Below are 12721 nucleotides of genomic sequence, written 5' to 3'. Positions count from 1 at the left end.
TGTGAAAGTGTCGTAGCTGCTAATGTTGTTAGCAGCAGTATTAGGCATGAGTTGTACTGATTTTGTTTGTGGGGTTGCTTAGAATTCCAAATACCAACCATTTCTTGAAGAAGCCTTACAGGTAATATAATACATTCGTTCCATTTCACACCTCTTTTGGTTCTTGTTGTTCTGAAAAGGCGTAAAAAATGTTGATGATCGTTAAAGCCTTATTTAGTACAACTTCCCATCTTTTTGGCTGAACTTGAATCCAGTGTGGGCTTTTGTTTCTCCTTGATCTATTCTTTTTTAGTTTCTTTATAGTTCAGTTCTTTTGCTTTCTCTGCAGCAGGTTGTTACTTCTGATCTGACTATCCTGTCTTTTGCTCTCTGTTGTGGTTTGTATATTTCTACATTTGTATAGTTTTCAGGGTGTGGTAAGTTTTGCTCTTCTACGATTTTTTCTTATAAATTACTTATGTGTACATATTGTAGTTTTACCTAATTTTTTGTTTGTGACAAGTGACTACATATAAGCATATATACACATTAATCAATTTTGCACTCAATTCAAACTTTCGTATTCTTTTCATGCCTTATTCCTTAATCCTTAGAAAATATCTAGTACAAAAAATAGAAAAGTTGCATAGATGTCTTGTAGGAATCATAAATGATTAAGATTGGAAAAAAAACATGCTAATAAAAGGGCTAGAAAATGCGGATTATATAGACTATTGCCACCTGACAAGAAAAATCTCCTTAAATGTGACAATGAGCAAACATAGTTGAATTAAGGTTTTTTCTGTGACAGTGAAACAGAATTGGGGATTTTTTATAAAGAAGAACAATTAGTATCTATGGTTTGATTCGGAGGGATAATATGTATCTCTGCAGGAGAACAATTATGTTCCATGTCTCGAAGAACTGGTTGTACGATATGGAAGATTAGCAAAGGATTAAATTAGCATTCTGACTATATTGTCATTTTTAAATATTTCACCTATTAACATACAAGTTCTCTCATGTGTCTATAAGCTTAAGCCTTTGGGTGTTTTTTCATTACCGTGGCTCTGAAAATCCACCATGTAGTTGTAGAAACTCCACGACTTCTTCAGTTTTTATTCAATCTTTTATCTTAAATTTTCTTTTGTTTTCCTTAATCTTCTTAGGTGATGGTATATTTTCAGATTAGCTTCTCTTGATGTATTTATCAAAGCTATATGATCCTGTTTTTCTGAAACGACTTATGTAATCTTCTCAATATTTTTCGCTTTGTTTTGTTTCACCTTCGTTGTTTCAGTACTGCTATCATATTATCTCCATCAACAATACAACAAAGCGGAAATATACTTGATAGTTTTCTGTTTAAGAATAAATAGTTGATCACCTACACTGAAAATAGCAATAGCAATAGCAAATGCATTTGCTGATAGAATAGATTGATACAAAATTTATATATGTAAACCGTTAATTCGCTCGTATGTTTATATCTTGGGTTGAAATAACTTTGTGGCATTTAAGTCTTTCTAATATGAAGGGAGGATATCACAAATCAAATACATGCATTATAATCTTTTGTTACAGTTGACAGATATAATTTTTATCGCAAATTATAGTGTGAAGTCTTATTCACACACTCTTTTTTCTCTAATTTCAATTACTACATCATTATTGAGCTCACTAACTATTATAATTGAACCAGTAAGATTTGTATGAGAGGTGAAATTGATATGATGCACGATGTCGTTATAGAGGTTGTATAAGTGTTTATATTGATCTTAAGCTCGATTTATTTGTAGATTTCATTGGATACATAAAATTTATTGAACATCATTGTAATTATTTCTTGTCACAATGTCGTCGTTGCCGTGGATCTTCTATTTGAAGCTCAAATTTGATTCTGATTTACTTTTCAATTTGATTATTCTTAAATTTTCTTTTCCCCCAAGCTAATGTTATATTCTTTGTTGCTTGCAGTCTTCTATTTGCAGGTTACTTTGTCACGAGAAAAAAATCAACTACTTCCTCCTCAGAGGTCTTCATCACATGTATTGGATGTCTCAAAATATTCATTTCAAAGTAAGTTACACATTAATCATCTTATCTTAAATATGATTGCATATTATAACATATTTGGTCATCCATGATTCCCTGGCTTGCAGCAAAATGTGAACTTCTCTCTCTCTCTCTCTGTAAAACAATAGTTATTATAGTAATGGTTGCTCTAGCCGAAACAAAAGGTTGCATCACATACCCCGACATTTTCAGATCCATCTTATCCACCTGGTAATTGTAAATATCATTTTTGTACTTCTACTTTGTTGGCCTCTAAACACAACATTTTTCTTTGGTCTCCCTTTTTCTACTTCTTTTCTCTTTCCAAATTTCAACTTTGCATATGCTGATATGTCTCCCTTTTTAATTCTATTTTTCTGATCATTTTTCTGTCAACCTTCAGTTATTCTATGCCAAACATATAGATATTAAGAAGATTTTAAAAATAAAATAAAAATAATAGATATTTTATTTGACACAGGAATTGTATCTATAAGAATCACATGTATCCATCTTTCTATGGTTTTATGTAGACTTGCTTAGACATTCTTATATTTCAGGAAGGAAAAACATAGAATGTTGTAGTTGTAAATATAATTCTCCTTCTCGCTGCTAGAACATACAATAATTCTTCTATGAATCTGTCTGCAATGCATTAAAGATGTAACTGCTATGACAAGCTCTCAGTAAGTGCAATTAATTCTTAAAATTAAGTTATAAATTGTCTAAATCTTCTTTATATCCTTCATTCTAAGTAGCATTAAATTTTTATATCTACTCATCCATCTTGCTAAAGTGACTATTTAAATTTATAATCTAATATGCCTGAAATAATAAATATTGTTCATTTAGTTGGGACTGATATAGCATAATTTTTAAATTATTGTTTAGGGATGAGACCAAAAAATGTGCTGATGGTTTGCATAGTATTCTGTTTTATATGTTTCTATAGCTCAAGTAGAAACTATTGATGGATTGTAGGAGGATATCTGATGCGAAGAGGATTGGAGGAAGAGTCTAAAGCAAGATACAAATTTATGCAAGCATTTGTGGAAAAAAAAAATACTTCATGTATTCTATTTTAATCTCCGAAGCTCTCGATTCAAAATGACTGATTGACAGAGTTTGTAGATGGTCTGAATTTTTTTATGAGCAATGATGGGAACATAAATGTCTAGTCTATATAAACATAAATGTTAGATATCTTGATAGAATTTTGTGATTTTTATATGCATATAAATTTTAATTACTCTATGTTTATATAAAAAAAATATGGAGAGAAATTTTAATCAGATGATTATAAGAGGGATGTTTTCAGGAAATTTTATAAATTGAAGTTTTAGATGGCATGAGGGACACATTGTGATGTTTTTAGTTAGTTGAAAAAATTGGTTATTTTTGTGGAAAGTGAAAAATGTATGGCGTTCCACATTTGTTTCTTCACAACTACTACATATTGTGTTCCTCTTTTGTATAAATAGGCGTGGATACATTCTTTTTAAAAATTTCAGATGCTTTTATTATCAAGTTATATGTGCACTAGACCTTTCAAGCACCAAAGTCATCTCGCTATTTAGAGGTCTATGAGAGCTTTATTTTGTCCATGTGAATTCTTGTTGATTTGTAATTTTTTTACCATTTTTTGTTTTAGAAGGATGGCATCTTTTTTAGCCAATTCAGGGAATAAAAACACATTTTATTCAAATTAAGCCATCCATCTATTAGATTATCTGAATATATATGTTATTTAATTTCGTCGTTTGAGACAAACAAATGAAGAATATGTGGACTTCCATTATTGGGGGGTGCTTTGCACGGCATACTTATCTAGTAAAATACATATATCTAATATCAAAATACTCTATCTACTTCTACTTCTACTACTATATATATAATAAGTGGCAATAACCACACAGCAGGTCAACATGTCAGCTTAGAGTCTTTAAAAATAATTTTGAGTGCAATATGGTTATTCTTTGTTACTTTTTGTGCATTGTTTTGCTTGAGAAGGGGATTCTTTGTCTTTTTGGAGCTTCAAATGACAAAACTATCCTGAACTTCTACTCAATGTCACATAACTCCCACCTTTTGCAATATGATCCCTAAAAGGCATTTTGGTAAATTTGCTAAAAATATTGTTGGCCAAAAACTGATCTCATCGTACTCTCTATAATCTTTTTGCACACTTGGATCAATTTGCCCATATCATCATTCATCATTATGTATTCTAACCATTCCAACTGAAAAAAATACTTAACAATGTTAGAATCGTTAGCTTAACTGTTTCAATTTATACTATTCACTTTTTTTTTAGTCGGTCTTCATAAGATTGTTATATTTCTATATTTGGTAATAATTTAATTTTAAAATGCCCATTTTCTTCATAATGAAATGATTTATAGTCACATAAATATTTATAACTTATTTTAGACTATAAGTTTCATAAATTTTTATTTTTGTTTAAACTTCATATCAAATCAAACTACATTACATAAATTGGGGGTTAGAAGCAGACACCCCCTTCTCGACATATCTGCTTCTAGCTGAGTTGTTTTTATGAAATTTATGTGCTTTTCTTCATTTTAATTTGTATGTTTTACTTTTCTTTTTAGTTTGCTATATATTTGAAAATTACTGTTGACACCTAATTTTGGCCTAACATTTTCAAAATTCGTAACTTTTAAGTTTTATTTATTTAATAGTTCAAAATAAATTTTTTAATAAGTTTATCGATAACTATCCTTATTTAGCATTTTTTATCAGTTAATTTTAAAATTGCATTTTTACATGTCATTAGTTACGTTAATTATACCTTTTTTAATATTCATTTTATTTGTTACATTTATTAATATTCATTCTGATATTTTACACAATCTAAAAATTAATTCAAATACAAATATTTTATTTGATCGATAATTTTGAGCCACAATTCCAAGCCCATAAATTGAACCCATTTAACAATTATTTCCTATATAATGTTTGGTTAGGTTAAAAAATAAGTGAGGGTGAATTATTTTTTAGGAGGGACGAATTTCCAAAAGGGAAAACCCTAATTTTTTACTCTCCCATTTTTTCTCCCTCAGCCTCCACCACCCAAAGACCCCAAAACAAGCCATCTCCATACCATTTTTTTTTTTTTTTTTTGTAATCAAAACCCCAATGATTTTTCTTCCATTCTCACTGACTAGTGAAGTATCAACGCCAAACAACCCCTTTTTCCCTTTCCATTTTCCGGCGAACCATACCGAAAACCCCTTTTCATTATCCTCACGTTGAGCTCCAAGCTCCAATCTCTCCGGCGAACTACCGATTTTTAGTGAGCCACCAAACGAACCAGACCACTAACAGCCTCAACGGTTAGCTCAAGCTCCCTGGCGAGATAGAAACCATACCACCAACAAGCACCACCTCAAAGGAGCGGCTCCGGCTTCGGTAAACAACAATCAGAAGTTTCAAACTCCGAGATCGGTAACTTTTATTACTTTGTTTCTTGTTATTAAGGTCTGTCTTTACTGTTTTAGTGTTCATGAATGATGTTTGCATCCATTATTTTGTTTAGTTTATTTTGACTATTGTGATTAGCTATTCTTAATTAGTTTGTTTATCTGTGGCTAATATTCTTGATTAGTTTGTTTATTTGTGACTAATACTAAAGTTATTATTAATTAATGATAGTTTGTTTTCTCCCAATTTCTTAAAATGACACAGTGATGATTTTTAATTGTTAATTAAATATAAGAGTGTTGGTTAGTGTGATTTTCTTTAAGTTGTTGATTTATTTTACCGATATTATCATGCATTTGCTTTTCTTTCTTTTTTTGTTATTATTATTATTTTTTATTATTATTATTATTGTTATTATTATTAGTAGTAGTATATTGTTTATATTGAATTATATATGTACATTGGGTTGCGATTGTTTTACATTTAAAATTGATTTTGTGATATCCTAAGTTTTAAAGGTTATTATTATTTGGTATTTTAGTTTCTAAATTTGTTATATGCTTGTTGGGTGGGTTTAACTTTGTTTATGAGGTTGTAGTATTTTCCATTGAAAGTTCATCTTCTCCGTAATATTTCATTATGTATGCTCACTATTTGTCTCATTAGTTTATTTATTCACCGTTATTTCATTTTTATTTATGTTTGGCTACTGTTAATTTGGTTAGAGTGGATGTCACACATTTTTATTTTTATAAGAATTCTCAGTGAGTTATATTGTTAATGTTTGGTCATTGTTTCTACTTTATGTTATCTTTTTTTTATTTTTTTATTTTGTTTCTATTAGTTTTTTTTTATTGGATTTTGTATTTAAAAATGTTAAGTTAATTGGCCAATGAAAAATCTCTCCGTCGGTTTTGGAGGCCTCCACATTCCAAAAGACGAAAATTTAGTTTAAGTTCATATATTTTGTTTGTTCAAAATGGTCGATGAAGAAATTACCGTCGATTTCCAAGGCATCCTATGTTAATAAGACGGGTTTTTATTTTTAAGTTATTATTTGATTCATTTATTTTTTATTCATATATATTTAGTACTAACACTTTTACTAAGTGTCTTTACAGATACCCCGAAGTCGGTTGTTACCGAAATCATTCGAATAAAGTTCGAATACTATATTAATTATTATGTATTTTGTTGACGATAGACAAATATTAGGTCGTTTCTCATATTACTTGTTTACTTTATTACTTGTGTATATTGCATGTTTATTATATTTGTACATTATTTTATTCTCCTTCTCAATTTGAAAAGATGAATTCAGTCGGGACCCACAGTTGTGGATTTCGAAGGATGCCTAACACCTTCCCTTCGATATAACTTGAACCCCTTACCTAGAATCTTGGTTTCGTAGATCACTTAATGACTTCCTAGTTTTTTCCTAAAATTAGGTGGCGACTCCTTTAAAATTCGTTTATTCTTAAAATTCTTTCAAAATTGAATCAACTAATTATTTTTTGAGTCACCGCGACGTTTCGCCCTATTTGAATAGAGTAGGGATGTAAACAATTACGTAAAAAAAATACTATAACTAACAACTTAAAATATTTTAAAGATATATAAAATAAAAAAAGATTGACTCTCAAAATTCTATTGATACAACATAAATTGGAATGGAGGAAATAACATTTATACTAGTATTTTAAGATATTGTAAAAAGTACTACTATAAATCACAATAATTAACAATTTTAAATATTTAAAAAAAGTAGTTATCTCTTAAAATTCAATCAGACCTGCCTGTCATCAAGGGTATATTCATCATTCTTGTTAATTTTAGGTTGCACTTGTTCCCAATCTGCCACATTAGCAGCTTGCTGTAGCCTTTTAAGCTATTTCAGCTTTAAGAACGATTTGTTCTTCCTAAATTCTTGATTTCCTTCTTCGATTTTCCCTTCTCAGTCCCCTTTTTCCGTCTGGCTTGCAGTTGGAGCTTCCTGTTTCAGTCGACCGATCTGATTTACAATTTGTGAGGTTCGATATTACTTCTCCTTCGAATTTAATTTCTGCTTTCCTTTCCGTGATACTTGATGAAATTTACGTTCACAAACATTTTGGGTACATAGTTTTGACCTTATGAAAAGGAAGTGATAGAAAATATTTCTCATATACTACGAGGGTTCTAAACCAACCCAATATAGCTTATATCAGCTTCACGTACCCAGAGGAAGTCGGCGGCGGTTCCCTTTATCGACTCCGGCGACGGCGAAAAACCATCTCTGATGGTAATGATGGGTAAGAAATCATCGAGGAAGAATGGAGTTGGTAAAACACCTGGTTCAATTACATTAAGAGAAGAATCAGGTGTGAAGAAGAAACAAATTCATGTTAATGCGAAATCGATGCTGAAATTGGAGCATATAAAGGATATTGCTACCTGGGCTAGTGGCGAAGGTTACATACCTTCACTTGGTGCGTTTTTTGGGCAGAGATTAGCTGTATCAATTGAGTCTTTGGGTGTTCCACCTGACCCTTCATTATTTACATGTCAAAGGTTTGAGCTTTTTATAAACTTTTTATTTGATTTGTCTTGCATTTATGAATACATACTTTGTTAATTTTGTGATGGGTTGAAAAATGGATATTTGTTCATTAATGGATGTAGGGGTATAGTAAGAGAGATAGGATTAGAGATTAGTATATTCGGGATAAGGTAGGAATGGTTTTGGTGGAGGACAAGATGCGGGAAGCTATACTGAGATGGTTCAGGCATGGAGATGCAGATGCACAAATGTGTGAAGGTGTGAGAGGTTGACTATGGTTAGTTTTAGGAGAGGTGATTAGATCAGATATGACGTAGTTTTTAGCTTATTGAGAGCATGACCTTAGATTGGAGCTTGTGGAGGACACAAATTAATGTAGGAGGTTATAGAACATTACTAGGTAGTAATGTGTTGTATTGCTATCCGTCCATACAAGTAGTTGTAATTTCTGTTACTATCCTTTGTTTCTTGAACATTGATTATCGTATTATTTTGTTGTACTGTTCAAAATGCTTTGTTATGCTTTCACTTTAGCTTATTCTCTTTCTGGACTGCTTTGCACTGTTTTCTTGAGTCTATTGGAAACAACCTTTGTATCCTAATATAGGAGTCAGGACAAGGTTTGCCGGCACTCTACCCTCCTAGATCTCACTTTTTTATATTGTACGAACCAGTGTAGAAACGACGTTCTATGATGAATTGCACCGGATCACACACCTCAAGATCTCTCCGGCGCTAAGCATGTTGACAACTTTAATTTCTAGGCCATCCTTTAGACGAGGAATATACATGAACACCATGGAGGTTAGGAAAACAGGAACAGTAAAGACTAGACTCCAGAGAAAGGACTGATGATACTGTTCAATTTCATCTCTTATCCAGGATACTTTCCCTTCAGGAAATGTCACTCCCGTGAATTGTCCTGAACTAGTTGACTCAACTGCTTGAATAAATTTTTGAGGTCCTGTGACGTCTGATCGGTAAGAAAGGGGATATCTTCTTCTGCTTTGTAGCAATATCAGGGTCTTCAACTCCTGCAAGTGCTCTAATAGAAGTTTCAATAATCCTCATGAAATTGTCAGTGAGTGCTCCATCAAATCTCTCGCTTAAGTGTAACCAGAACATCAAATCCATAACCAATTTCTTTTTTCGATACTTGGGAAATCCTCCAAGTCCAGCGATGCACGTTCCGAAACTCATTGAATAATATGAGTGTCATCTACTCCTCTCCTTTTTTAATAGCATGCTTTTTTCTGTAGCGGGGTTCAAATTTGTGATGTGTCGAACCCACAAATCATGAGCTACACTCTTATAACTAGATCAAAGGCCTAGGGGAAAGCTATAACCAACTAGTTGGTATCACTCATAAGGGTTTTTGCTTTCACCATGTTCTAAGCTTAGCTAAATCTGCATGGATTTCTAGAGGTTGTACGACTAACTAAATAAAAGTACAGAAAACCAAAAAATGACTTGGTCCTTCATGTTCTATTAGTCTCATCTTATTTATACCTAGTTGGTATTTTTTATATCTCAGGACTCAGATTCTGGAAGAGCACTCACGTGTTTTTTTAGTACTTCACATTTATGTGTTACATAGCTAACTTCTGAGTAGAATAAGTTGTTTTTCCTTCTTCTGATTTCTACTATTTCAAAAATCACAATGTATGTGTGGAGTTGATTTATTCTTCTTAAAAGTTTATACTAATCACTTTGAATTTTGGCCACCTTCATGTTGAATGAGTCATTGTCTACTTTTCATCCTTTTTCGAGGCTTGCATACTAACTTATAATTGATATTTCACAGGTGTGAATCTATCCTTCAGGCTGGCTACAATTGTACAGCACGGATTGAGAAGAACAAAAGAAAGGCACGAATGAAACGCAAGACATCCGGTATTCCCCCGAAGAACTCAGTTGTATATGAGTGTCATTTCTGCTCACATCGGAATCTAAAGAGAGGAACCCCAAGAGGCTATATGAAAAGCCTAAATCCTGCTAAACCAAAAACTTTAACAGTTGACCCTGCTAAATCAGCAACCCGAAAGGCAAAAGTTGATCCTACTGAATCAGCAATGCAAAGATCTGAACATTTGCGCACGTTAGTGGCCAGTATCTATAAGGCAAAAGTTGATCCTATTGAATCAGCAATGCATAAGTCTGAACATTTGGATACATCAGTGGCTAGTACTGATAAGGCAAGAGTTGATCCTACTGAATCAGCAATGCTGAACATTTGGATACGTCAGTGGCTAGGATCGATAAGACAAGAGTTAACACTACTGAATCAGCAACCCAAAAGTCTGAACAGTTCGATGTTTTAGGGGGCAGTACCACAGATGTAATTGTTTCATCTGAACTAGTTGGAGATGATCCTATGGCTGGTCCTGCAACTCCATTGTCAACAGTTACGGTTACTTCTCTGTTGGATTCGAAGAAGAGGAAAAGAAATAGAACAGGGTCCAAGAAGAAAGCTGAACCTCAGGATGGTTCATCCATGACAGATGCTGAGAAGACTGTCTCAACATCCAGTAAGAGAAAGAAGAAGTCTTGGACTAGTTTGAAGGAAATTGCTGAAAGTCAGAGTAGCAATAGTAGGAAGTTCTCCAATATATCTGTTCCATTTATTCTTTGATTGTGAGAATTGTATTTTGCCTGTAGAGCACCCCCTTTTTTGGGGGTTTTCACGCCCGGTGTCCGGAGCTCATATTGGCGTGCTCTGACTAAATTCGAATCACGCACTGCAGGGTCCATTGGGAGTGACACTCCCTAACATATTTTCTCTCGTAAGTTGTAACAGTAGTTACTGTCCAATATTATATGAGTATTTAGTGTACTTTGACAATTGTTTAGTTTCTTTTTGATTTATAATTTTTTTTGGAAAGTTCTTGGTTGTTTAACTAAATGTTCGTCTTTCTACTATATTAGAAGCATGGGTAACAACATGGTATCAACATGTCTGTTTATTGTCATTTTTTAATTTGTCAAGGGAATTTTCGTCATTTCAATCATATCCTTGCTTCCATCTTTACTCCACGTGGTAATGTAGTCATGGCTTTACTGGGCGTGGCATTCATGCCTGCTTCTACCAGCTCCATCTCAGTGCTCTCATGAGTCTCATCTATCCACTGATCAAGAGGAAGATAAAAGCTTATGCCATATTCTCTGAGTGCAACTTCAATTTTCAGGTAATTTGACACATCTCTTTTTAATTTTTGGCTTTAATTTCTTAGTTCTTCGCATGCTTTCACCTCAATTGTCTTTTGGTTTTAATTTTTCATCAGATATTTTTTTAATTTAGTTTTAAATAAATGGGTTGGTTTATATATATTGTGATAATTTTCTCTGGTTTCATCTAATCTCTCAGTTAATAATAATTTCTATGTTCAAGTTTTATGTGTTTATGATTCTATGGCTCTAGAGATTTGTGTAGGCTGCTATGCACGGGTAGAACACTTTACGTTGTTATCATCACATCTTCTCAACTCTGCTTATAGTTTCTCGATATGTATCTCCTTCACTTTTTGATTTTGTGTTCTACATAGTGATTGTTGTGCTTTTGGGTCTGATTGTTTGGGTTGAAGTTCTCTTTTATGTGTTCACTTGTAATTCTATTGAGTTGAATGTCAGGTGATACATTCTGCGTTTAAAGAGAAAAGTATACTTATCGTCCTTCAATTTTGTTGATTTTCTATGTGCGAGAAACGAAATCATATGGTTTCAGTTTTACTTATATTTGCAAATTGATTTTTTGGAGTTCTGTGTGATTCAAGGGAAAAGAAATTAAAGGTTATTTATTAGATTCATAATTTTCGTTATACTCTCGGTAAAAGTAAGGGAAAACAAGCATGCTGCTTTTGAATATTTCTCAGCTTTTGCTCTATAGATGTTTGTAAAAGTTCTCCAAAGAAGCAGCCTCTTTCGATTTCAATTTTCTAATGTAGCTTCTTAATTTTTGTAATTATCTGATAATTTGTTGTAAAATGTCACTGAGTTAAAACAGGGGAGGAGGAGTTGGCTATGGATTTTTCCGAGATAGTTAACCACTTTTTCCACCATAAGTCTTGGATTATTAAAGTAGATCTTTATCCTACGGCTAGCAGCTTATGTGAAACTTAATACAGAAGATAGACCAGCTAAAATGAGAAGTGACATGGGAATTAACTACCATTTTCTCAATGAGGATGAGGGGTTTGTGGATCATACATACATTCTTCGAGCTCGAACGAAGTGAAAGGACTGAAAAGAAAAAATAGCCAAACAAGAGTCATTTTAAATGGTTCACGACTATGCCTTTTTTTGTGCGTCTGTGTTGAGTCATTCATTACTTTTAACCCCTCCAAAGACACACTTGTCTATGCATTGTACTATAATGGTCAATTTAACTCATTAGTTATGCAGAGTTTTGGAAGTCTTGTACTCTGATTACTTACTTGCAAGTTTGAATGACCATCCATATATGGTCGGATGGTCCTCCTTATTGTTCTCATTTAAAATTTTGTGTTTTCGTCAAATAAATTTCGTTAAATATTACGCATTATTATTGTAATTTATAACATAAGTATGCGGAAGATGCTGCTTTACTAGTGGAGATTTTGTGTTGAATGCCCAACTCAACTGTAACTGAGAAGGCCATATTTTTATTTCTGGTAGTTAGTTGTTGGCAAGGCAAGGGAAGGGAATAGGGAAAAATGATTTTGTTTTCTG

General features: G+C 32.7%; 1 protein-coding gene and 1 long non-coding RNA gene across 11 annotated transcripts in view; both read left to right on the top strand.

The window, feature by feature from the left end:
* LOC107063227 (uncharacterized) overlaps positions 1-3334 on the top strand; it is a 6268-nt gene extending 2934 nt beyond the window's left edge. For 2 of the 10 annotated variants that reach the window (XR_001475153.1, XR_001475155.1), the window contains exon 2: positions 1-1949. This exon is cut by the window's left edge and continues 29 nt beyond it. Coding sequence is in view for 3 of the 10 variants with exons in the window: in XM_015314821.1 (XP_015170307.1) it covers positions 1835-1862; positions 1957-2058; positions 2142-2269 (258 nt within the window). In the remaining 7 variants the exon portion in view is untranslated. The other 8 variants (XR_001475154.1, XM_015314822.1, XM_015314823.1 and 5 more) reach the window with 8 other exon arrangements.
* Positions 3335-5052: 1718 nt separating this feature from the next.
* Positions 5053-9908, top strand: LOC107063229 (uncharacterized). Its single transcript, XR_001475160.1, has 3 exons — positions 5053-5502; positions 7437-7508; positions 9822-9908. It is a non-coding gene; the product is annotated as an uncharacterized lncRNA (long non-coding RNA).
* Positions 9909-12721: the final 2813 nt, after the last annotated feature.

The sequence above is a fragment of the Solanum tuberosum genome, unplaced genomic scaffold (assembly GCF_000226075.1).
Source record: "Solanum tuberosum cultivar DM 1-3 516 R44 unplaced genomic scaffold, SolTub_3.0 scf00322, whole genome shotgun sequence".
NCBI lineage: Eukaryota > Viridiplantae > Streptophyta > Magnoliopsida > Solanales > Solanaceae > Solanum > Solanum tuberosum.
The sequence above is the reverse complement of the archived record's forward strand: the minus strand, read 5'-3'. Positions and strand labels throughout refer to the sequence as shown.